The sequence below is a fragment of the Pinus tabuliformis genome, chromosome X (assembly GCF_031772625.1).
Source record: "Pinus tabuliformis cultivar Carrire ecotype Pingquan chromosome X, CPIR1, whole genome shotgun sequence".
In the NCBI taxonomy this organism is placed as follows: domain Eukaryota; kingdom Viridiplantae; phylum Streptophyta; class Pinopsida; order Pinales; family Pinaceae; genus Pinus; species Pinus tabuliformis.
Genome location: NC_142308.1, coordinates 50646665 through 50671711, shown reverse-complemented (window position 1 = coordinate 50671711; position 25047 = coordinate 50646665). Strand labels below are relative to the sequence as shown.

General features: G+C 42.5%; 1 protein-coding gene across 3 annotated transcripts in view; it reads right to left on the bottom strand.

Annotated features, from left to right (window-relative positions):
- Window positions 1–263: 263 nt before the first annotated feature.
- The window catches only part of LOC149138279 (phosphomevalonate kinase, peroxisomal-like), a 278660-nt gene continuing 253876 nt past the window's right edge, over window positions 264–25047 (bottom strand). For all 3 annotated transcript variants that reach the window (XM_089452943.1, XM_089452942.1, XM_089452941.1), the window contains 2 exons: window positions 952–1077; window positions 264–654 (listed from right to left, as the gene is read on the bottom strand). In XM_089452943.1, the coding sequence (XP_089309069.1) occupies window positions 385–654; window positions 952–1077 (396 nt within the window). In that variant the 3' untranslated portion in view covers window positions 264–384. The remainder of the gene's footprint in view (window positions 655–951; window positions 1078–25047) is intronic.

Genomic DNA, 25047 nt, shown 5'->3' with positions numbered 1-25047 from the left:
GGGATAGAGCTTCCTCCCTTGTGGTGGGATTTGGGATGTCTCGGCTCTTGTTAAGGCATATGTTATTGGTATGTCTGGCTTGCAGGGTGTTGGATATACTCTTGGTGTTATAGGGACTGCCGGAAGGTTTGATCCTGGGCCTCGCCCAGAGTACTCCAAAATATTACTGATTCACCATGGTTAGAGAAAAAAAATAGAAGATGATTAAGAATTTATCCTTGCCTATGAGCTAAGAACCTAAGACAGATGAAAAAGGCCATAACTTGAGTCAACCATGAAAGCTTTTAATCTATATCCAAGAGATCACAATTTTTTAATGACTAATTATCAGTCATATCAAGTTTTCTAATGAATAATTATGAGGCATATGCTGGTTCAAAAATCTTATTCAAGCTTTATGGAATGAATCCCAGAAGCAATTTCTTTTTCTCTAGGGTCACCATCCTCTAGAGTAACACCCTTTGGATCTTCAGCTACCAAAAGTGGCAACACACCATTTGTACTCCATGCATGTGCAACACGATCCCTGGCAGAGCTCCCAAGTGTGATTGCAAATAATGCATCAAAACCTCCTGCACCAGGAACACCTGCCAGAAGAACACCTTCCATATTCATGGTGATGTCTAAAATACGAGTCTGAGGTTCAGGTTCAATCTGCATAGAAAAATCATGAGAGAAAACCACCATCAACATGTATCCTTGGGTCATATTGATAAGTATTAATGGATACCGTCTAATCAATCATTGACAATAACTACTGACAAAAATGATTACAAGTATCTACATAGACATCTCTAGCAATGTTTCTTGATAAACATTCCTATGCACTTACAACGAGGGTTAGATGACAGCTCTTTCTGTCTAATAAATCAAAGTACAAAAAAGATAGGAGCTGTTTCAAATGATAACTCATGGTGATTGCAGTGAAAGAAACAGAGTAGAGGTACATACTGGAACTCCTGCGGCTTCTCCAATCCGTCTCAAAGTACTTCTAACCTCCAACAGAGCTTGCCTTGCTCCCAACAGGGCTTTGACAACTGTTTGTTCACTAGAACCATATTTTTCATTGTCCATCCACTGCATGGAACAGTTAAGCACAACTGAGACCTCTGGATGAAAATTTTCAATAAAAGTAACAATAATATCAAATGCTTGAATAGGGAATTTCAGAGGCATAAATCTAGACCTAAGAACAAAGAAAGAAAAGGGGAGATAATGGTGAGATCTATCAGATTTTGGCACCATTTTTATTCAATAGCCTGAAGATCCCTACTCAAGGAAAATGATGGGTGGAGTTGGAACCTCCACCAGATCCAGTGATCCTGAGGCACATGGAGAAAAAAAGATGGCAAGGATCCTCCTTTAGTACTGCAGCTGCTTGTTTTTGATGATTTTTCTCTTTTGTTCTTTCTATGGCCCGATGGCGTACTTTGCATGTTTCAAAATTTATCACAAGGGCAACAGTTTTGCACACCATTTTACTGCAACAAGTATGTAATGATTTGATGAACGATATTTTTAACCACAAAAAAGAGAAGTTTTATTAACCATATGGCAACCAATATAAATGTTTTCAAATAAGTTAAAAGCTGTTTGTGTTGTTTGTTATAGCTAATATAATCATGCAATTGATAAAGGAAAGATCCAAACATGTGCCATGAAATCCATAGTGGGCCCCATTGTGAAAAATAAATCCTCGACCTGTAAATTTGCCTATTTGCATAACATAGTAGGTATTCTTAATTCTATAAATATAGCATGTGAAATTTCCTGACCATTACATTAGTGTATGGAAATTATCAATGAGCACTTGGAAAATATCACCACTTCCTTCTTCTGACATGAATTTCATTGCCTGCCCAAATAAGGCATCATATCAGCTCATTTTTTTGGACACGGATATTGGGAAGGCAAGTCTTGGATTCTTGGTTGGGAACTTGGCAGTCTTAAAGTTGTTATGTTTTGCTTGTATGTTGTAGCATGATGTAAAGGCAAAATGATAATATTCAAATTGTTGAGAAATCTAGGGGCAGCAAGATAGGTGATTTCTCTTACTTTGATAACTGTTTGTGATGTATTTTGCCTTATCTTAATTAGATTCTTCTTCAACTTAATTATTGTTGTGTTCTTTTCATCAAACAACTACCAAACCATAAAGAACAATGAGACAAGAGGACACAAGCTATAGGCGATCAGCCAAGGCCAAAACCTCTCCAGTTGAGAGGAAAACCCACAAAAATTCTTCTCTTCTTATGGAATCTTCAATTGAAAATTTCCAAGACCTCTGACCCTTGACCAAGACCCTTCAAGACCAAGTACCTTGACGAGCTTTCCGTCTACCAGTTCCTCAACAACTCCTACGATTTCAACTTCCAACAAATACTTCTGCCCAACAATTCTTCTGCAACTTCGACCCCTCTAGCAGATTCTTTTGCAACTTCGTCCAATAGATTCTACTGCAACTTCGACCGCTCCAACAGATTCTACTGCAACTTCGACCACTCCAACAGATTCACAGCTTCGACCTAGTTGCAGCTTCACAGCTTCGATGCAGCTTCACACAACTTCGATGCATTTGTACAACTTCGATGCATCTTCACAGCGTCGATGCAGCTTCACACAACTTCAATGCATTTGCACAACTTCGATGCATCTTCATAGCTTTGATGTATCTTCACAGCTTTGATGCAGCTTCAGAATTTCATCTTGCCCAATAATTGTCGAAACCCTAACACAAGAGAGAGAGAGAGAGGCCCAAAACTTCAATCTTGTTCTTCTTGTCCTTCTTTGTCCTTTTCCAGCTTCTATTGTAAGGAGATCGAACTTGTTTGTGCGTGTGCCCAAATGAGGTCGAGTTCCTTTTTATATATAGGCTTTCGAGGGGTACGAATTGTTATCTTTAGGCCGATTTGTCCCTTCATGTAGGCCAACTTGATCTTTGCGCCATGACGAGGTCTTGAAGGGTCTTTTGACTCAAACTTTGACTCAATTAATTTTTCTTTACAATATGTAACATGCCCAAGAAGGGTTTTTCATACATGACAATGACTCAATTGACATGTAGATTAAATAACAAGCCCTAGAAGCTCTCAATGGGAGCTTGACCTATAAAATAAATTTCTTTTGAGCATGAAACCCATGCCTCAAGGACAACAATAATAAATTTATTTCTCTTTACATCAAGTACATAAAATCATGATTACATATGTCATTATGAAAATTGAACCTAGTTACACATTTCAACACTCCCTCTTACCTAGGGAGGTATTCATAATCCATACAAGGTACTTGGACATTCTCAATCTGAAGAATTCTCATAAGAAGAGTCGGATCGGATTTCTTTTTCTCAAATGGAGGTCGAGCTGCCTATTTATAGTGGTTTGCCCATGAGAAATAAGCCAACTTGCTAGTCTTCTAGGCCGACATGTCATTTGGAGTAGCTTCATTATTTCATTTAAGGCCGACTTGATGGATATGCTTGAGCTTGGTCTTGGAGGGTCTCTTTGACTCTTTCAATGACTCACATATATTTGTAACATGCCCAAGAAGGGTCTTCCATACATGACATTGACTCAATAGACTTTTATGACTTGATGACAAACCTAAAGGCTCACAATGGGAACCTTAACTAAAATAAAATTCCTTGATCATGAAACCCATGATTCAAGTATTACAAAAATAATTTTATTGTCTTCTTTACATCAATTACATAAAATTACAATTACAGATGTCATTATGAAGACCGAACCTAGTTACACTTTTCAACACTCCCTATTAACTAGGGTGTTAAAATTGGCAACGAGGGCCAAACTCCATGTGGGTCATCTTATTCATGGCTAATAATATTTTTATTAGATTCCTCTCGTCGAGAGGTGTAGGATTGATCTAAAGATCATCCGATTCCAATAAGTATTTATGGAGATATGAATTTATTTTGATTATGCAATAATTATCAAGCCGACCAGCAACTCATGTAGGCTCAGAAGCCCAACAGTCGCATCTATTCAATCATCAACAGTTGTGTATAAATACAGGAGGTATTTTCCTCATTTGAACACACTCATCTCATCATATCTCTCTCTCCCTCCTGCGTAGAAAAGATGCTCTTCTCCTACTGCGCAGAAAGACTCTTCTCTCACATGTGTGGAAGGAAGGACACAGATTTAAGGTTGCAACTGCAGATCAGAATTTTGAACAACGTTGACCATCTTTCTCCCTCTCTGAACTGCGTTGTAGGTGGATCTGACTCTCCTCAGAAGGCCGCATTTTTTGGTGAAGGAATCAAGCCGATCCGACGGTCAGTTTGCAAGATATTGTCTGCCCTAGTTTAGTGTTGATGTCGATGATGCTAATGCCAGTGATGTCGGTGATGTTGATGCCAGTGATGTCGGTGATGCTGATGACGTTGATGCCGGTGATGCCAATGATGCTAATGTTGATGCCGCTGACGCTGATGTCGCTGATCTAGGGTTTGTTGCTGCTGATGTAAATCAGATTTATGTACTATTTCTCTCTACTGAATTATTGAAGATAAAGGAAGATTTGATCAAAGGGTTTCCCCACATTGGGGTTTGTCCCTGGCTAGCCGCCACATCTTGTGTCTCTTGTCTTGGCTTGTTTTCTGTCGATCGTTTAATGTGCTATCTGCACTTTACTTTATTTACATGTGATTGCTATCTGTGGATAATAATAAGAAAGATAAGTAAACTACTATAAGCATAGAACATACCATAACTTAACATGGTATCAGAGTTGAGGTGAAGACAATGCCCAAGCAAGAGTGAAAGAGCAATCACCGAAGACAGTTGGGACAAGACAAAAGGATCAATGGGTTCTTCATCCCTCTTCTAATTCACTAAGGGTGAAGTCGAAGCAGAGAATATTATCAGAATGGCACAGCGGAATTTCTGATGGCCTACCTAAAGATCACTTCATTGGGAAGTTTGGATCTAAGGGTGGAAGGAAAGGCAGATGCCTTGGTTACAATAAGTTCGGCCCTTATGCGAAGGAGTGTTTGAATGGCAGAGATGCAAGTCATCAAGGACACGGCCGACTCTTCAGAGAAAGCAAGGAACCCCAGGTATGAAGAATCAAATGTTGTTTCTGATAAGATAAAGAAGCGTTATCTTATATTGGCCCTCTCCTTCAGATCCTTTGAGAATCTAGCTTATTGATTGTAGTGCTTCAAGGCACTTCATCGAATAGATGGGTACACTCTCTAATTTGGTAGAGATGGAAACAATCATGGGATTATACTTGGAGTCGATGCCACCTATCCCGAAAAGTATGCTGGGAATGTTATCCCTCAACTGAATGGGGTTAACTCAATTCATTTACAGAATCTCTTTTATGTACCTGATCGCAAGAAGAACCTAGTGTCCATTTCAGCAATGGAAGTCAAAGGCTACAGGGTGGCACTCATCGATGGAAACGGATGCCTGAATTCAAAAAGAGCATGAAGGTACATGTCTGAAATGTACTGAAGGAAAATCTTATGAGGGGGACCATTCCCCTCATGCAGTAGGTTCACAGGTTTGGAACAACCCGAGGAGTTTGAGATTCATGATCGGGAATCTCATGTATACAGGTGGAAGAAAGCCCTCTATGGCTTGAAGCAAAACACCTCGAGCGTAGTATGAGAGGATTGATAGCTGTCTGATGAAGCTGAGATTCACTAGGAGTGAAACCGATCCAAACCATTACTCGAAGGTTGTGGATGATAGACCTCTCATACCGGCACCTATGTCTAACAGGTGCAGACCCTCTCATTTGTAGAAGACAGAGGGAGTTGGATTCCAAATGTGGAAAGATAAACTGCAAGCCTGTGACTACCTCGAGGATCTTAACTTTCAGAAGTTATATGGTAGTGATGTCGGACCAGATTTGGGAAATGCCTCTGAGTTTCATAAACTCATTCGCATTGATGTTCTTAGTGAACCTCCGTCCAGACATATGTTTTGTAGTTTGTAGGGTGAGTTCATATTTGGTTGAGCTTCACTGGATTGGTGCCTAGAATCTTCTGAGATATCTTCAGGGCACAATCTCTCATGGATTGAGATACATTGCTAGAAATATTTCAAATGCTGAGTGGGCAGGCAGTGTGGAGGATCACTAGAGCACTTCTCAGTGCTGGTTCTCCTTGGGATCTGCTTCGATATCCTAGATGAGCAGGAAGCAGAAGTCGGTGGCTTTGAGCATTGTCGAGGCAGAGTATATTGCTGCCAGCATGGCTACCTGAGAGGTAGTCTGGTTACGAAAGCTCTTCAGTGAGTTGTTTGGATACGATTATGTAGCAGGATGATTAGTTCTCCTGTGAGGTCTAGATGATGTGTTCTCCATGACGATTATGTAGCAGGATGATTAGTTCTCCTGTGAGGTTTGGATGATGTGTTCTCCATGACAATTATGTAGCAGGATGATTAGTTCTCCTGTGAGGTCTGGATGATGTGTTCTCCATGACGATTATGTAGCAGGATGATTAGCTCTCCTGTGAGGCCTGGATGATGTGTTCTCCATGGCGATTGTGTAGCAGGATGATTAGTTCTCCTGTGAGGACAGGATTGATTAAGTTCTCTTGTCGAGGCATCCTACCCATGCAGTCTGGGACTCATGGGAAGTACCTCTCATCTGATCAATGAGCAGGGAAATGAGGATAGGGACCATAGTAGTATCGATGGACGCATCGATGTATCTACTGTACTCCCTATGCTAGGATGACCTTCATTGATCTGGGATCAATGATACTGGTCTGGGACCAGTGGTACATACTCTAAGACTGACTTCGGGTCAATGAAGCACTGGTCTAGGACCAGTGAGAGTGGTACATACTATGATGCTAACTTCGGGTCGGTTGAGATTGCTCTGGGACCAGTGGTACACACTCTAAGACTGATGATACTGGTATGGGACCTGTTGACCACTAGGTGTCAACTACCCTTAGCAGTACACCCCCTTTTCTTTGCAAAAGGGTAGTGCTTGATTGACATGTCCGTGCCATCCGACAGTCATCGTCGACCTTATCATATTATGTTGTAAACCCAGTCTTCATGTGTGAATTGTAAATAATCTTAGCAGAGCTGAGTCATGTATGTAAATTGCCTAGGTGGACCTAATGTTTTAGTGATAATCTACGTTCCGGAAGGTTTTTTGTCTCACCGATCCATGATCGGTAGAGTTTTCCTTTCGCCTAACCCCAAAGCCGGAATGAATTTTGTCATTAGAATCTTAGGGGAATCCTAGTGCATTGATCTGCTAGATTGTAGTTGTGTTGTAGAACTGGGTGGTCTATGAGGGTCTATGAGACATAGGTTCCAAGCTAATGTCCAAGATGGGCTATGAAGGAAAGGGCTTGGGAAAGCATGCACAAGGTATTGTTGAACCAATAATGGTTGAGGAAAGGCCTAAGTATTTGGGTCTTGGCTATGGATAGTCTTATGGAGAGAGTTCCAACGCTGCCATGAAGGCCATTGAAACAGTTCCAAGAAGGAGTTTCATTTCAGGTCCTCTACCTCAAGAATGTGAAAATTGTATTCAGGAGGAATGCAATCGCTTGAAACATCATTTGTAGGATGTAGGCGTTCAGAAGCACACACTTGAACCAGAGAGTTGTGGAGACTCTAACAGCCTTGAAGAGATTGATGGTGTTCCAAAGGGAGCCACTTCTTCATTTGCTTCACCTCCTCATGAAGGCAATAAAGGTGAAAGAGAAAGGTATAAATCTGGTTCTAATCATCTTCCTTTAGGCTTTGCAAAGCATGATAAATTTCCACATAGATATGGGAAAACAATTGCATGTTACTTTTGTGGTTTGGATAACCATAATGTTTCTAGATGTTGGAAGAAAATGGCCACATACAGGAAACTTTTGAAGGAAAGGAAGCAAGAAGCCAAAGGTCCATTGGACAAGGCAAATCACGCTGTCAAGAGGATGCACATGCAGTGCACTTACTGCCATAAGCAAGGGCATCTTGCTGAAAAGTGTTGGACTCTGAATCTAGCAATGCTTCCACAAAAGTTGAAGAAGGTGGAAAGAGAAAATCGCAGAAATGGAAAGGAAGATTCCATGATTGATGTGTTTCAGGATGATTCACATGTTGATGCTGATGTGCAGACAAAGGTAGTACCTTTGAAAGGGATTGGTAAGAAATGGTTATAGTTCATATCCGATTAAGATTGCATGTCTATTGATGCATCTATTTGCAAATCTTTGTTAATGGAATACAAGTTGCAGGGTTTTACCAAGAAGGTGAATGGAGAAGTTGAGTAGGAGACTCACTTTGTAGCTGCAACATTATATTTCATTTCAGCTTCGAAAGTAAATGTGCTTAAGCGAAAGTTGAAGGATGAAATGCATGCATGAGAATGTTGTGCATGAACACAGGGATGTTGATGATTTCCTTGTTTTTGAACATGTATGTGTAATTAACTTACAAGGTTGATTGCTTTGACATGCATGTGATGCAATGTTGACTTGGGAGAAGTTAACTTAGTCTCCAAGATGGAGATAATGATGAAGTGTTTCATCTTTTGAAAAAAAAGTCCTAAAGGTCTTTTTCTACATGCATGACTTGAAGGGTCATTTGTTTTAAAGGCATGTTTTGTAGGCTTGTTATTTAGTCCATCATTTGTATGCAGATGTAAGACATGGAGGTGTTCACAAGATGTGAAATATGTTTCTTTTGTTGAAGCGGGAGCTTAGGCCATCCAATTGTTGTCTGTATTTCTGTTGTTGTTAACAGTTGTTGTTGACAGCTTGTCAAATAGATACAAATGAAAGTTTTGTAGAGCAGGTGTACTTCACATTTGTTTGAGCCACCTTGGATCAATGATCAAGGCAGAGAAGTTCAAACTACCTTCTGTGACCATTTCAGCAAGAGTTCTGCAGGAAGGCAAGGAGGACCAGCATATCCAAGAAGGAAAGTGGTCAAAGGCTTTGGTTCAGAGGCACTATGCAAGGCAAGTGTATGGAGGCTGAAAGAAGAGGGTGTTGTTACTCTCATTTATTGTTCAGATCAGTATATTAGACTTTTGGAGACCAAAATTTTTTTTAGTGGGAAGGCGTGATCCAAAATGGATTTTGGATAGACTCCTAAGTCTAAGTGTTCCTCACAGAGGAAAATGAATGTCCAAGGAAGTTCCTGGGAATAGCCCCATGGCAAAGATCTTTTCATTCTAAATCTACTGCAATTTGAATGGGCTAAAATCGACTTAGGATGTAGAAGTTATCACAGAAAGAAGTTGCCCTTTGTTCTTTGGAAAAAGAGGCAAAATCCCCTAAAAATGGCCTAAAAGGCCTTATATGGGAAATTGCATCGGAAAAAGGCAAAAGAGGCGGACTTAAAGGGGCGGAAGGACCCCTGATCGGCGATCTCTGACTCATCGCATCAGAAGCAGGCATGTATGCGATATCGAGACCCCAGACTTGGTGATTACGATTATGCGATATGCCGATTGCCGATGATCGGATCAGCGGATCGGCATCAGCGATGGACAAAACCCCCGGGCCGTTAGGAATGCGACATGCGATAGCGATCACGATGTGCAATCTCAGTCATCAGATCGGGAAAGGAATGGACAGCCAGGATTAAATCGGTGATCCCCGATAGCAGGCCTATACGAATTGCGATTGCGATAAGCGATAAGGGCCGGACCCGATGGAATTATAAGCCCGATTGCATAAAATTTGAAATCCGGGATTTTCGGATTTTCTGTGTATTAGCGCATTTCCACTATAAAACCGAAATACAAAGGAAAATGTCCAAAAGCGATAAAGCCGGACCCGAAGGGGAATTATAGGCGCAATTCATAAAATTTGAGTTCCGTAAAGGCGGGATTTCGGGCGGGCCTTAGGCGGAAAGCAGTATTGGGCTGGCTCCACCCGATCCCACACACTGGTCGACACGTGGCTGGCGGAGGAGAGAGGAAAACCACCTTTTCAGGCCGGTAACCTCCATACCCTTAAGCCACCCGAAATCACATATTGACCATTGGATCGGGGATCCCGTAGATCGACGGTGGGGCTTGCGATAGCGGCCAAAGGTGGACCCGATGCGATATTAGGGCAATTTCGATATAATTTGAAGTCCGATAAAAAGGATTTTGTCGGGTTTTTGAATGTTTTCCTGTGTATTTGGGATCTCGCCCAATACGTTAATGCGATGCGATATAACGCCTAATGGCGGACCCGATAGGGATTTTAGGGGCGATTGAATGGGATTTCAAGTCCGAAAATCACGCCTGATAGTGTATTTTGCAAACATTCTCTGTGTAATGGGATTTTCTCAATTTTTGGGTTTTTTGCCTATGAGAAGGCCCCGAAACCTCTGTAACCGCTCTTGATCCTCATGCCATGCTGCAAGCAGGCGTTTTTACAGGCAATGATGCATTTTGAAGCCACAAAGCCATAGAGCCAGATGGCCAGTCGAACTGACAAGGAGCAGGGAAGCCGCAGAGGCGCAGAGAGATTATGATACACAAAGAAACGGCTAGGGTAGCCGAAAAGAAGGAAAAATACATCAAAGGAGGCAGAGAGCTCAATTGAGAGAAGGCAGAATCGAGGGAGCAAAAAGCTAATGCACAGAGCAGCTGAGGGAGTCTTTGGAGTCACTTGGAGGTCAAGTGAAAAGCCAGAGAGCTGAAAGTTACACAAAGCCAAAGCCCTAACCAGCTCCACCAAGTATCAACTCAATACTTCTTTCCACTCAACCCCATGAGAGGGATCAAATGCAAGAACCCACGAGTATGTAACAAACCCATTATGAAATTGTTGTGTTGAAGTTTCTAAGTTTACTCAATTAGAAACCCTCCATGCACTTTATCTGATTTATTCCTACCTACTTGTTATTTTTCCTTAACAAGTAAAAATAAACAAACTAAAAGAAACAAGAACAAACACACCATATGACACCATTATTTTAGGACTAATGTCCTTAGAAAAACCCAATGTGGGAAAATAGTGCAGCTATCTGAGGGTTTTCTTAGTAAGCAATATCATAGTACAATCTAGGTGCCGAAACTAGCCTACCCAACAGAGAATTTCCTTAGCAGTAATACCTCTCGGTTTCTGACAAATCTACTGGTTGAAACCCCGGATAATCCTTTCGGCAGCTACTCAGCCCCAGAAACCCCAGCGTCTGCCCAATCTGGACTGCGTCAGCCTCTCCTAGCCCAGCGTTGGCACTGTGTCAGCCTCTCCTAGCCCAGCGTTGGCACTACGTCAACCTATCTTGGCCTACATCAACCCCAGGAGGCCTGTGTCAGCACTCTGAGCCTTTGTGTCAGCTATGCTGGCCCCTCTGGTGCTCTGCGCAGCACTTAGCTGCCTCTGCATGGCCCTGCGTGAGCACTGGCTGCTCCTGCGTCTCTCTCTATGGCTGCTCTGCTGCTATCCCGGCACTATCTCTGCCTCTCTATCTCTCTATACTCAATGCCCCTCAACTGCTCTCGCGATCACTGATTCTACCTCTCTTAGCAAACCCCGCTCTAGAGAATAGAATCACTGATCACTCTGGTGTGTTCTCCAAGTGACCCTCAAGCCTCCTCTTACACTTTTCCTGTTGACATCTCAACAGCCGAGAGTAAGTCCCTAATCAATGGCTAAGATTAGATCTGGCTTGATCCATGTCTTTTGGACCATTCTAACACAAATTCATATTAATACACATTAATATTTTATTTTCTCTAAGTTTTGATTTAGGGACCCCATTACAAATATTAATTATTTTAATATCTCCTAATCTGTTTAGAATCTACCCAAACCCTTTTTGGGTATTGGAGATCTCATGTGCCCCAACCTCTCCACCAAATTTCGTGGTTAGAGCACATCTGATGCTACCCCAAATCAACACTTCCTTTTAGCGAGGACTGTGCTCTAGCAATACTCCTCACGGAGTATTACTCTGATCATTCGGCATTGGTACCTGTGTTGATGCTAGGCCTTCCTACCTAACATCCTCTGCACCGCTGCATCCTGTACTGTTGCCCATGGTTCTACCACTGCCAATGTTGCATCTGTACGACAACTCCCTCCGCATTTGTGTTGCTGCTGGTCCTTCCTCCCACCACTGCATCTGCACTGCACCTCCTCTGATCATGTTGCATCGTGTTGCCCACTGCTGCACTGCAACTCAGTTACTGAGAAGTAAGTAACTTATTTCCTAACTGACCTCCCTGTTGGGCTAGAGACACCCACTAATGCTGAAGCTCCCTCTGTCGCTAACAAGTGCTCCCTCTCTCTGACCTTTGCGTTGCTGCAACTTCCTGTATCTCGCACTATTGCACACCTCTATGTGCCTTCTTGCACTGGTGCAACAATCCTGTGCCTCTCGCACTGCTGTAGCTTGCTAGCTCTGCGCTGTAGCTCTCTCTGCCACTCCATTCTGCATCTGTATCTACCCACTCAGCCAGTCCTACTACTCCTCGTCGGGGCTCCCATAGCAAGGTCTAATCCAAGAGGCTAGGTACCTCAAGGATCCTGCCCCTCATCGCCTGTAGTCCAACTGACTAAAGCTCGATGTCTCCCCACTTCCGCTCAAGTGTTGCATGTGCACTCATGGCACAATAATCATCTGTCAAAACTTCCTTCTCTGCCCATGTTGGCGCTGCCTTAGTCTCAGAAGCCTCTCCCTTACTCTTCTTCCTTGGACACTGGGCCGCATAGTGACCCAGCTCCCCACAGTGGAAGCACTTGATCTTGGAGAGATCTTTCCTCTTCCGCTTTTCCTACTTTCCCTCGGATGCTAGGGCCACATCTTCCTCCTCCTGCTTCACTTTGATCCCCTTGTTGCTGCTACCTGTCTTCAACTGCCGTCTGATCTCTTCGTGGCGAAGAGCTGCCCACATCTCGTCCCAAGGTGGAAGTGTCCCTCTGCCCAGTATACTCTGGACAAACACTTCTCAGTCTTCTCAGACAACATTCAGGGTTGTCCTCACCATCAGCTCCTAATCCGGTGTCACTCTTATAGCAGTCAACTGGTCTCGGATCTCATTCAGTCCTCCAAGGAAGGTGTCAATCGATTGACCCTTCTTCATCTGATACAACCTCATCTAGTTCTCGAGCAGCATTCTTCTTTGCACAGAAGTATGTTGGTACAGCTTCTTGAGAGACTCCCACATCTCAAATGTCGTTTCCTTCTCGGCTATATGTGATACCACATGACTTGGCCCTCGCCATCACCTATTCGTACCTATCATTATCATTGGGATCGACTGGGACAACTATTACCTTCAAGGCGAAGTTCTTAACATGATTCCTGTTAAGCACTGATAAGATTCTAGCCTTCCAAACTGTGAAGTTCGATGCTCCATCCAGTCTATCCTGGTTTCTTACCCCGTGTAGTGCCATGATGCTCCTCTACTTCCCTCCTGGAAGTTCTCTGTTCGACTCCTCTGAGTCTCTACTTCTCGTCTGGAAGTTCTCTACTGGACTCCCTCTGAGTCCTTATTTCCCTCCTGGAAATCCTTCTACCGCTTGTCGAGATGCCCCCTACTCTAATCAACTTGTGCAGCAGCTCTTCTGATGCAGGTTCCTTGGCTAGAAACCCTCGGTTACTACTTCTCTGGCCCTGCTTTGTCAGGTACTGTTTTGACTACAGTACCTCACTAGCTCCACTCTACAATATTCCAACAACCTTCTAGACCCTAGCAACTACCTCTTTGTGAACTGTGTCAGCCCCTCTCTGCCTCACACTGGCCCTGCGTCACCCCGGATGGGTCTGCGTCAACCCTTGGATGCCCTGCGTTAGCCCTCTAGCTCTCTGCATCAGCAACAATGGCCTCTCTGAGGCTCTGTGCAGCTCCCGGATTCCTCTGCGTGGCTCTGGCTGGCTTTGCGTCAAACTTCTTCGCTTCTGCGCAGCTAGAAACAGCTTCTGTCACCTCGAGACAGTTGTTTTCTGCTGCTATTGCTCCTCTCAGCTGACGTCTCTTAGTCCTCCTGTGATCTGCAATCACCCTCTGATACCATGTTGAAATTTCTAAGTTTATTCAATTAGAAACCCTCCATGCACTTTATCTGATTTATTCCTACCTACTTGTTATTTTTCCTTAACAAGTTATTTACAATGTAAATACTGAAAATTAACACTAGTGCATGTTCAACATATTACAGATCAACAACTAAAAGAAACAAGAACAAAGACACCATATGACACCATTGTTTTTGGACTAATGTCCCCAGAAAAACCCAATGCGGGAAAACCGATGCAACTATCTGAGGATTTTCTTATTAAGCAATATCAGAGTACAATCTGGGTGTCGAAACTGGCCTACCCAACAAAGAATTTCCTTAGCAGTAATACCTCTTGGTTTCTGACAAATCGACTGGCTCAAACCTCGGATAATCCTTCCGGCAACTACTCAGCGATAATTTGCCCCAGAAACCCCAGCGTCTGCCCAATCTAGACTGTGTCAGCCTCTCCTAGCCCAATGTTGGCACTGCGTCAGCCTATCTTGGCCTGCGTCAGCCCTAGGAGGCCCTGCATCAACCTATCTTGGCCTGCATCAGCCCCAGGAGGCCCTGCGTCAGCTCTCTGAGCCTCTGCGTCAGCTACGCTGGCCCCTCTAGTTCTCTGCGCAGCACTTAGCTGCGTCTACGTGGCCCTACGTGAGCACTGGATGCTCCTGCGTCTCTATCTCTGGATGCTCTACTGCTATCCCAGCACTATCTCTACCTCTCTATCTCTCTGTACTCAATACCCCTCAGCTGCTCTCCCGATCACTGATTCTATCTCTCATAGCAAACCCCGCTCTAGAGAATAGAATTATTGATCACTCTGGTGTGTTCTCCAAGTGATCCTCAAGCCTTCTCTTATACTTTTCCTATTGACATCTCAACGGCCGAGATTAAGTCCCTAATCAATGGCTAAGATTAGATCTGGCTTGATCCATGTCTTGCGGACCATTATAACACAGATTCATATTAATACACATCAATATTTTATTTTCCTAAAGTATTGACTTAGGGACTCCATTAAAAATATTAATTATTTTAATATCTCCTGATCTGTTTAGAATCTGCCCAAACCCTTTCTGGGTATTGGAGATCGCACGTGCCCCAACCTCTCCACCAAATTTCGTGGCTAGAGCACATCCGATGCTACCCCAAATCAACATGTTGTGCCCTACGCAACTCATATTTCCTTGTCTCATGGCCCAGTCAACATATAAAATTTGCCTAGGTAACTTAGGCACTCTCCCTCCAATGTGCAAAGGAGACCTAATATTGTTGCAGGCCCCAACTACCTAAGTCTAAAGAGAGCTACTGACTGGAAGTACTACAGCTCTGTTGGTCACATGCCCATCTATCTGCACTCCATCGATGGTAGGTGCAAAAGATGATTGCCCATCCTCTACCATGGGCTGAACTGGAGTCCTGAGTTGTCCCTCCACAAGTAGCTCATCGAGCATAACATCCTCATCTAACTCACACTCCTCAAGGTACTCTTCATGCTGCTGTGGGTAGTTGTCATCTGAGAACTTTGTCACAGTGCTCAGTACCTTTATGAGCATTAGCACCTCATTAATGGATGTATCTCCTAGCACCTCCCTAATCTGTTATAGGTTGCCATCACCTGAAAATTTGGACATGGTCCTGGATACCTCAACAACGGATGGCACCTCATCAATGACGAACACCACATCAAAAGATGGCTCTATGGGTGTATTTGTTGATTTGTGGTAGCATCGGATGTGCTCTAGCCATGAAAATTTGTGGAGAGGCTAAACTACATGAGATCTCTGAATCCCAGAAATGGTTTGGGGAAATTCCACCCGGTAAGAGAGATATTAAAATAATTAATATTTTTAATGGGTTCCTAAGTCTAAACTTACAAAAATTAAAATATTAATGAGTATTAATATAAAACTGGGTGAGAATGTTCTAAATGACATGGATCAAGCCAAATCTAATATTAGTCATTGATTAGAGACTTAATCTCGATCATTGAAGACTCAACAGGAAAAGTATAAGAGTGGGCTTGAGGGTCAGTTGGAGATACACCAAGATTGATCAATCAGTTCAATTTTCTGGAGCAGTTTTGCTGAGAAAATTCGAACAAGTGATTTGATGCAGCGAGGGGCAGTGAGTAAATAGTAGAGAGGCAGAGATACTGCCCGAGGGTCAGCGCAATGACAGAGAGGCTACGCAAACGCAACAAGAGCCGCGCAGAGGCAGCTAGAGACAGCGCAGAGGCTTAGGGGCTTGTGTGGATGACGCAGAAGGCCAGAAGGCTGACGCAGAGAGGCAAAACATTGATGCAGAGAGGCAAAAGGCTGATGCAGAGAGGCAGAAGGTTGACACAGAGGCTTCAGGAGTGACGCTGAGGCTAGCAGGGCTAACGCAGAGCCTAGGAGAAGCGTCGGAAGGTTTTTCGTGGGGAAAACTAATGCTCAGAAGCTGAATATCTATCTCTGAGAAGAGGTATTATTGTCGTGTAACAATCTCTGTTGGGTGAGCCAGTTCGGTACCCTAGTTGTACTCAAGATTCTGCACAATAAGAAAACCCTCAGAACTGCTCCACCAATTTTCCCAAGTTTGGCTTTTCCGAGGACTATTGTCCAAAAATAATGGTGTCCCTTGTGTGTTTGTTCCAATATTTCAGTTGATGATTTGTATATGAGTTAAGGCTGCGTTTGTGTTTATTTTCAGTATTTATACATATAAATAACTTGTTAATGGAATAAACAAGTAGGTGAAAAAAACTAGATAATGCAGTAGAGATTTCTAACGGGTTAGAATTAGAAATTTCAACATGGTATTAGAGGACTGCAAATCACAGGAGGACTGACGACATCAATGATATCGGAAATTTGCAGCAGTAGTGTTGAAGTTTCTAAGTCTACTTAGAAACCTTCCATGCACTTTATCTGATTTATTCCTACCTACTTGTTCTATTACTTAACAAGTTATTTACAATGTAAATATTGAAAATAAACACTAGTGCATGCTCAACATATTATAGATCAGCAACTGAAAGAAACAGAAACAATCACACCAAATGACACCATTATTTTTGGACCAATGTCCCCGGAAAAACCCAATGTGGGAAAACCGATGCAGGAATCTAAGGGTTTTCTTATTAAGCAATATCAGAGTACAATTTGGGTGCCGAAACTGTCCTACCCATCAAATAATTTCCTTAGCAATAATACCTCTCAATTTGAGACAAATTTCTAGGTTGAAACCCCGGATAATCAATCTGCCCTAGAAACCCCAGCATCTACCCTTTTTGGACTGCGTTAGCCCCTCTCTACCCAGCGCTGGCCCCGCGTCACCCTGAAAGGGTCTGTGTCAGACTTAGGAGGCCCTGCTTCAGCCTTCTGGCTCTCTGCGTCAGCAACGCTGGCCTCTCTAAGGCTCTGCGCAACTCCCGGCTGCCCCTGCGTGAGCACTGGCTAGCTCTGCGTCCCTCTCCTCTGGTACTGCGCTGCTCTCCCAGCACTATCTCTGCCTCTCTGTTCTTCTGTACTCAATGCCCCTCAGTTGCAACTCCCGATCACTAATTTTATCTCTCTTAGCAAACCCCGCTCTAGAGAATAGAATGATTGATCACTCTGGTGTACTCTCCAAGTGACCCTCAAGCCTCCTCTTATACTTATCTCGTTGACATATCAACGGTCGAGATTAAGTCCGTAATCAATGACTAAGATTAGATCTGGCTTGATCCATGTCTTTTGGACCATTCTAACACAATTTCATATTAATCCACATTAATATTTTAATTTCCCTAAGTTTAGACTTAGGGACTCCATTAAAAATATTAATTATTTTAGTATCTCCTGAAGTGTTTAGAATCTGCCCAAACCCTTTTTGGGTATTGGAGATCTCATGTTCCCCAACCTCCCCACCAAATTTCGTGGCTAAATCACATCCGATGCTACCACAAATCAACACTCCCTCTTAGCAAGGACTGTGCTCTAGCAATACTCCTCACTGAGTATTACTTTGATCATCCAGCATCGATCCCTGTGATAATGCTAGGCCTGCTGCCCACCATCCTCTGCACTGTTGTATCCTGTACTGCTGCCCATGGTTCTGCCACTGCCTCTGCTGTGTCTGTACGACAGCTCGCTCAGCATGTGTGTTGTTATTGGTCCTTTCCCCCAGCACTGCATCCCCACTACACCTCCTCTCATCATGTTGCATCGTGTTGCCCAATGTTGTACTCCAACTTAGTTACTAAGAGGTAAGTAACTGATCTCCCAACCTGACCTCCCTGTTGGGCTAGAGACCTCCTGATGTTGAATCTCCCTCTGTCGCTGACAAGTGCTCCCTCTTTGACCTCTGCGTTGCTACAACAACTCCCTGCATCTCGCACCATTGCACACCTCTTTGTGCCATCCTACACTGGTGCAACACTCCTGTGCCTCTCACACTGTTGTAGCCTGCTAGCCTCGTGTTGTTGCGGGACTCCTGCATTGTAGCTCTCTCTGTCGCTTCATCTGCATTCGTCTCCACCCACATCAGCCAGTCCTGCTACTCCTCTTCAGGGCTCCTGTCGCATGGTCTAATCCAAGAGGCTAGGTACCTCGAGGATCCTTGCCCCTCATCGCCTGTAGTCCGCCTGACTACAGCTCAATGTCTCCCCATTTCTTCTCAAGTGGTGCGTGTGCACTCATGGCACAGTCATCGTCTGTCAAAACTTCCTTCTCTGCCCTTGTTGGCGCTGCCTTAGTCTCGAAAGACTCTCCCTTACTGTTCTTCCTTGGACACTGGGTCGCATAATGACCCAGCGCCTCACAGTGGAAGCACTTGATCTTGGAGAGATCCTTCTTCTTCTGCTTTTCCTGCTTTCCCTCAAATGCTAGGGCAACATCTTCCTCCTGCTTGACTTTGATCCCCTTCTTGCTGCTACCCATCTTCGACTGCCGTCTGATCTCTTCTTGGTGAAGAGCAGCCCACATCTCATCCCAAGGTGGAAGTGTCCCTCTGCCTAGTATACTCTGGACAAATACCTCCCAGTCTTCTGAGACTACATTCAAGGCCGTCCTCACCATCAATTCCTAATCCGACATGGCTTCTATAGCAGTCAACTGATCTCGGATCTCATTCAGTCCTCCGAGGAAGGTGTCAATCGGTTTTCCCTTCTTCATCTGATACGACTTCAACTGATTCTCAAGTAACATTCTACTCTGCACAGAAGTACGCTGGTACAATTTCTTGAGAGCCTCCCACATCTCATATGTCGTTGCCTTCTCGGCAATGTGTGGTACTACATGGTCCTTGACCCCGTTAACGATGATGCTCTTGGCCCTTGCGATTGCCTCCTCGTACTTGTCGTTATCATTGGGGTCGACTGGGATAGCTATAACCTTCAAGGCAAAGTTCTTGACATGATTTCTGTCAAGTACGAATAAGATTCTGGCCTTCCAGACTGCGAAGTTCGACGCTCCGTCCAGTCTATCCTGGTCTCTTACTCCGTGTAGTGCCATGATGCTCTTCTACTTCCCTCCTGGAAGTTCTCTGTTCGACTCCTCCGAGTCTCTACTTCCTGTCTGGAAGATCTCTTCGGGACTCCCTCTGAGTTGCGATTTCCCTCCTAGAAATCCTTCTGCCACTGTCGAGATGCCCCCTACTCTGATCGTCTTGCAGCTTGCTCAACCAGACCACTGATCCGGGTTCCTCGGCTAGAAACCCTCGGTAGCAACTCCCTCCTCTTGGCCTTGCTCTGTCAGGTATTGTTTTGACTACAGTACCTCACCAGCTCCACTCTGCAATATTCCCACAGCCTTCTAAACCCTAGCAACCTGAACGTGAGAGCTCCTAGGCTCTGCACAATCTCGGCACTAGCACACGGGGTCCCCAGTCAACTGTGTCAGCCCTCCCAGCTTCTGCATGGCTCTGCGTGAGGCTCCCTTTGCCTTCCTTAGCCTTTGCGCTGCCTCTTCCCGGCTCACCCTTGATGATGCAGGCAATGCATCACCCTTCCCTTGTTGCTCTGCTAGAAACAACTTTTGTCACCTCGGGATAGTTGTTTTCTGCTGCTATTGCTCCGCTCGGCTGATGTCCTCAGTGCTCCTGTGATCTGCAATCACCCTCTAATACCATGTTGAAATTTCTAATTCTACTTAGTTAAAAACCCTCCATGCACTTTATCTGATTTATTCCTACCTACTTGTTCTGTTACTTAACAAGTTATTTACAATGTAAATACTAAAAATAAACACTAGTGCATGCTCAACATATTACAGATCAACAACTGAAAGAAACAGAAACAATCACACCAAATGACACTGTTATTTTTTGACCAATGTCCCCAGAAAAACTCAATGTGGGAAAACCAGTGCAGCGATCTGAGGGTTTTCTTATTAAGCAATATCAGAGTACAATCTGGGTGCCGAAACTGGCCTACCCAATAGAGAATTTCCTTGGCAATGATACCTCTCAGTTTGAGACAAATTTCCCTGCTGAAACCCTGGATAAACAATCTGCCCCAGAAACCCCAGCGTCTGCCCTTTCTAGACTGCATCAGCCCTGTTGACCACTACGTGTCAACAACCCATAGCACTACACCCCCTTTTTTTCGCAGAAGGGATAGCGCTTGATCGATGTGTCCATGTCTCCAGCTATCATCATCAGCCTGATTATCATGTTATAATGTAAACCCATTCTACATATATGTGATGTAAATAATCTCAGCAAATTTGTGTCATGTATGTAATTGCCTAGGTAAACCTATTTTTCTGGTAATGATCTACATTCCGGGAGGTTTTTTGTCTCACCGATCCATTCTCGGATGGTCGGCAGAGTTTTCCTTCAGCCTTACCCCAAAGCCGGAATGAATTTTGTCACCAAGATCTTAGGCGAGTCCTAGTGTTATAGATCGAGTCTGTGTAAAAGTGATTTGGGAATAATCCTAACTATTTGGTTAGGTTATTTTATTACAAGTTGCTTAGTCTGCTGGATTATATTTGTGTCGCAGAAATGGGTAGTCTGTGAGGGTCTTTTTCAAATGGGTTTTCCCCCTTGAGATGTAAAAAATGTAAAAAATCATGATGTAAAGTGTCTTGAGGGTTAAAAAAATAATTTATCCCCTCATAGGTCCTAGGTCCTAGGTAAATTTAAATTTTCTAGAGGTAAAATTCGTGGATCCTTTAAAAAATTAAATCTTAACAAGTCCAGGGACTAAGGTTAATTGATTATTTTGCTAAATTTTATGCCTTGGGTCACTATGGTTAAGTCAAAGTCAAAATTTTGAGGAAATAAATGCAAAATTTTAATTTTTTATTTTATTAAAATGCATTTAATTGAAAAATTCGAAATTTCCTCAATATTTAAAATTTCAACGGATGAGATTAAAGAAATTTTGATTCTCATCAACAATCGAGATCACTTTGACAAGGATCACTCGAACTAGTCGTTGGGAAATTTATCTTTAAATAGGAGGTCAGTTGTCAGTTGAGATTATTCGATCTTTGAGTCATGTGCTAAGTGAAAGCTCTCTTGTAATATTTTTTCATGAGCAATAAAGAAAGACTTTGGGGTTAATTTCTATTGGTGTTACTCTTCATGGAAACGCTGTAAGATATGTTATTTTCATGCATAAATTTCCTTTCAACCATTGATGATAGCTTTATGAAGAGTGATTTGAGCACAGGTATCTTGCTTGATCATTGGGGTTTGAATGGTAATTTAAGTTTTGAATATAATGGCAAGTATCTTTATTAAAGCTGAATTTTATTATCATTTTCTCACTCTACGTTAATGGTTGAATTGAGTTGTGCAGGGAATTTTGATATTTAGATCATTGGGCGTTCGGGGAAGTTTTCGGTTGGACCAGCCAACTCCCGATTAGTATTTTCCAAAGAGCCCAATTCTATTGAACCCCGGGCTTATCATAAGAAGTTTCATTGTTGATGCATGAAAGGTCTTGGGCGAAGCACCTCCGTTTCAATTTAAAATTAAAAAAAAAAAATATGTGCTAAATTGATAAATCTAGCTTTTCAGAGCCTTAGATTATCAGATCTGCGAGCGGAGTTGGACTCGCACTCGCCACATCTAGTAAATCTGCTACTCCTATTGCATAGATCTGTTATTTTTTTTAATTTTTTCTGGCTTACGGTTTCATCCATATTTGTATATCTGGGGCCTGGGTGTTTGTGTTTTTAGGCATAGCTTGCAAATTTGAAGGTGAAGTTTGATTTTGAAGCCAGATCTAGGCCCTGGAGGGTAAGATATGGCCTCGAAAACATTTTGCAGGGATACTGTCCAGATTTGTTGCAGTCTAAGGTTTTAAATTTTGTTTTAAATCTGGAAAAACTGTAATAAGGGTTTCATATTTTTCTGAAAAAAAAAAGGAATTTTTCAGATTTGGAAAGAAACTTTCAAGCATAATTGTTTTTGGAAATTTCTGGATATATTTTGTTGCTGCCTGGGGTTTAGGCTTCGCATCTGGCTGAAGAAGTTTCAAGTATTTGTGGGAGAAAACGCTGTTGCAGATTCACTGCCCATCTGCACATCCAAAATCTGTCCATCCTCCTACAGTCCTCTCACTACCTGTCCGCAAACATACGCTGCCATCATAACCCTCTCCTAAACCTCGCGCAGCTTCCATCGCTCCTTTTCAAGCCTTCACACTGCCACCCTTTGCTACTACTACATAACCCTCAGCTTCCCTACGCGCATCTATACCTCATGCAGCTCCCACCACTACCCTTGTCCCCTCCGTAGACAAGCCTTTTCCTTGCTGCTCACTTCCTAAATCTACTATCCATCTTCCCTTCCACGCATATCCCATTAAACTTTCCGTTGCGACCTCCTTTTCTGTTCATATACACTCCCGCAGCTCCTCGTTCCTCCATGCAGCGATCTCCTCCACCTGCGTGCTGCCTATCCGCAACATTCATCGCTCTCCCATTAACAGTCCATCTCCTCCACGCAGCCATCACTATCCGCAGCAATCTCTCACGCAGTCCCTCCATTTTGCTGCCAACATATCCGCATCCCTCACGCAGCCTTCTCCAACCAAACCCACATTCCATCCCTCGGCCTTCACTCGAGTTTTCTCCCTTCCGCCAAACCTGCAAACCATACTTTTTCTTTTGTTTACGATGGTAGGATTAGATAAGGTCTCTTAGTTTTTTTTTTATGAATGTTCGATTTTCGATTTTTTTAGTTTTGACTTATTTTTATAGTTTTGATTTGTTTTGGATTCGATATTCATTTTATTTCCTTAAGTTAGGTTCAATTTTTGTTTTCGGGTTTGTGAATTCGGCTTTGTCATGAATCATTTAAAGTTTGTTTGTTAATCTAGAAACAATAAAAAGGGGAGTTCAACTTTGGTTTTGTTTTATTATTATTTTATTCCATTTTATTTTGATTTTTCTTTCTAAAAATTATAAAAATTAAAATCTTTAAAAAAAAGCTAAAAGGGACTTCACATTTTTTCACTTCAAGAAATCCTAAAGTATTAAATCGAAATAAGTTTCATATTTAAGGGTTTCTTAAATATTTTATGTGGCCTCTGGCCCATTAAAAATTTTAAAAAAGATTATTAAATCTTTTTCGATTTATTTCAGTCACATTTAGTCTTGCTTAACATATCGAGAAATTCACCTACGAAATAATTAAGTTGTCAATCTATAATTTCTTCTTGGTGTTTTTTGTGCTAAGGTAAGATCTAAAGGTAAATTTTTGTGGTATTTGTCATTTTTCTATAGTTAAATGTGCTTAAATGTTTATATTTGAAGATTAACTATTTGAAAGTGGTAAATTTCCTAGATTTGGGATTTCAAGTATAATTATTTAAATTCTAGGATCTGAACTGGTTAGCTTTTAAATTCCGTCGTTGATTAAGGTATCTGTATCTCTTGAAATTTAATTGCTAAGGCATTGTGCATCTAGTGAAATTGATTGTCATTGCTTGAATCATTTAATGCTCATTACATGCTAGACATTTTGCAAATATTTTCAAGCGATTGTTAAAGATTTTTATTGTGGAATTACAAACAAATTTCATATCTCTGTTTCCTAAGCAGAAGTTGATAATCAATTACTTGGATCATTGACTCCATAAGGCACTGGTATTAATCATTTAAAATTTAATCAAATTCTAAATCTTGCTAAGCCTTAATCAAGTATTTGATTGCCTCGCTATGTCTCCCGAGCCGGTTGATTCCCAGTTGGTTCTCCTTCATCCCATTTATCCATAGGGTCTACCCCCCTTAGCTTGTTGTAGGGAGACAGCTTAAATGGAGAGATCGGGGATCAGGGTGACAGCCCCCGATCTGAGCGTTGTCGCGGTGCCTAGACAATCTGTGCGACAACATTTTTTGGTGCCGTTGCCAAGGATAGAGATTTTTCTGTCCTTGGCTTCTTCGACATTCATTTCATTCCTTTCCTCTCATCCTTTCGTCTCTTACCAAGATAAGTTCCTTGCCTTTGGCTCCTTGCTTTCAGGTTATTCTGAGTTAGACTTTTTGTCCGAGTGGCGACTCCACTTCATCTATCTTCTGCGAGAGTGTATACTAGAAGACATCCAAGCATTTTGGTTAATCTTGCTCCTGATCCTGAAAGGGCTCTCAGAGTACGATTACACAAACTCTCTTCTCGTACCCTTCTTGTTAATCTCGGACAAGAAGCCCTCTCTGATATCCGTTTGCTTTTTACTAACCCGGTCGAACACGACATCATGGACATATTCGCCCCTTGTGACTTTACTAACATTCAAGGTTATCCTAATGATATTCCAAAACATGGAATGGATAAGATACCTATCTTTCAGGGCAATAATGCAATTAGTGCTAACTCTCATTTAAAATCTTTTAGTTCATGGCTGGGTAAGTATGCAAGGGCTGTTGATTTTAATCATGAAGATGTAAAGATGACCCTTTTTGTTCTTACCTTGGAGGGGGATGCTTTAGATTGGTTTACGGAAAAGCCTCAAAATTCATTTGATTCTTTGCAATTGATTGTTAATGCCTTTAAGGAAAAGTATGGGGATAAGAGAGAAGGAAGGCATCTCGTAAAAGCTATCAGTATCATTAAAAAGAGAGAAAATGAGACCGCAGAAGAATTTAACAAGAGGTTCAATGATATCATTAAGGAATTAC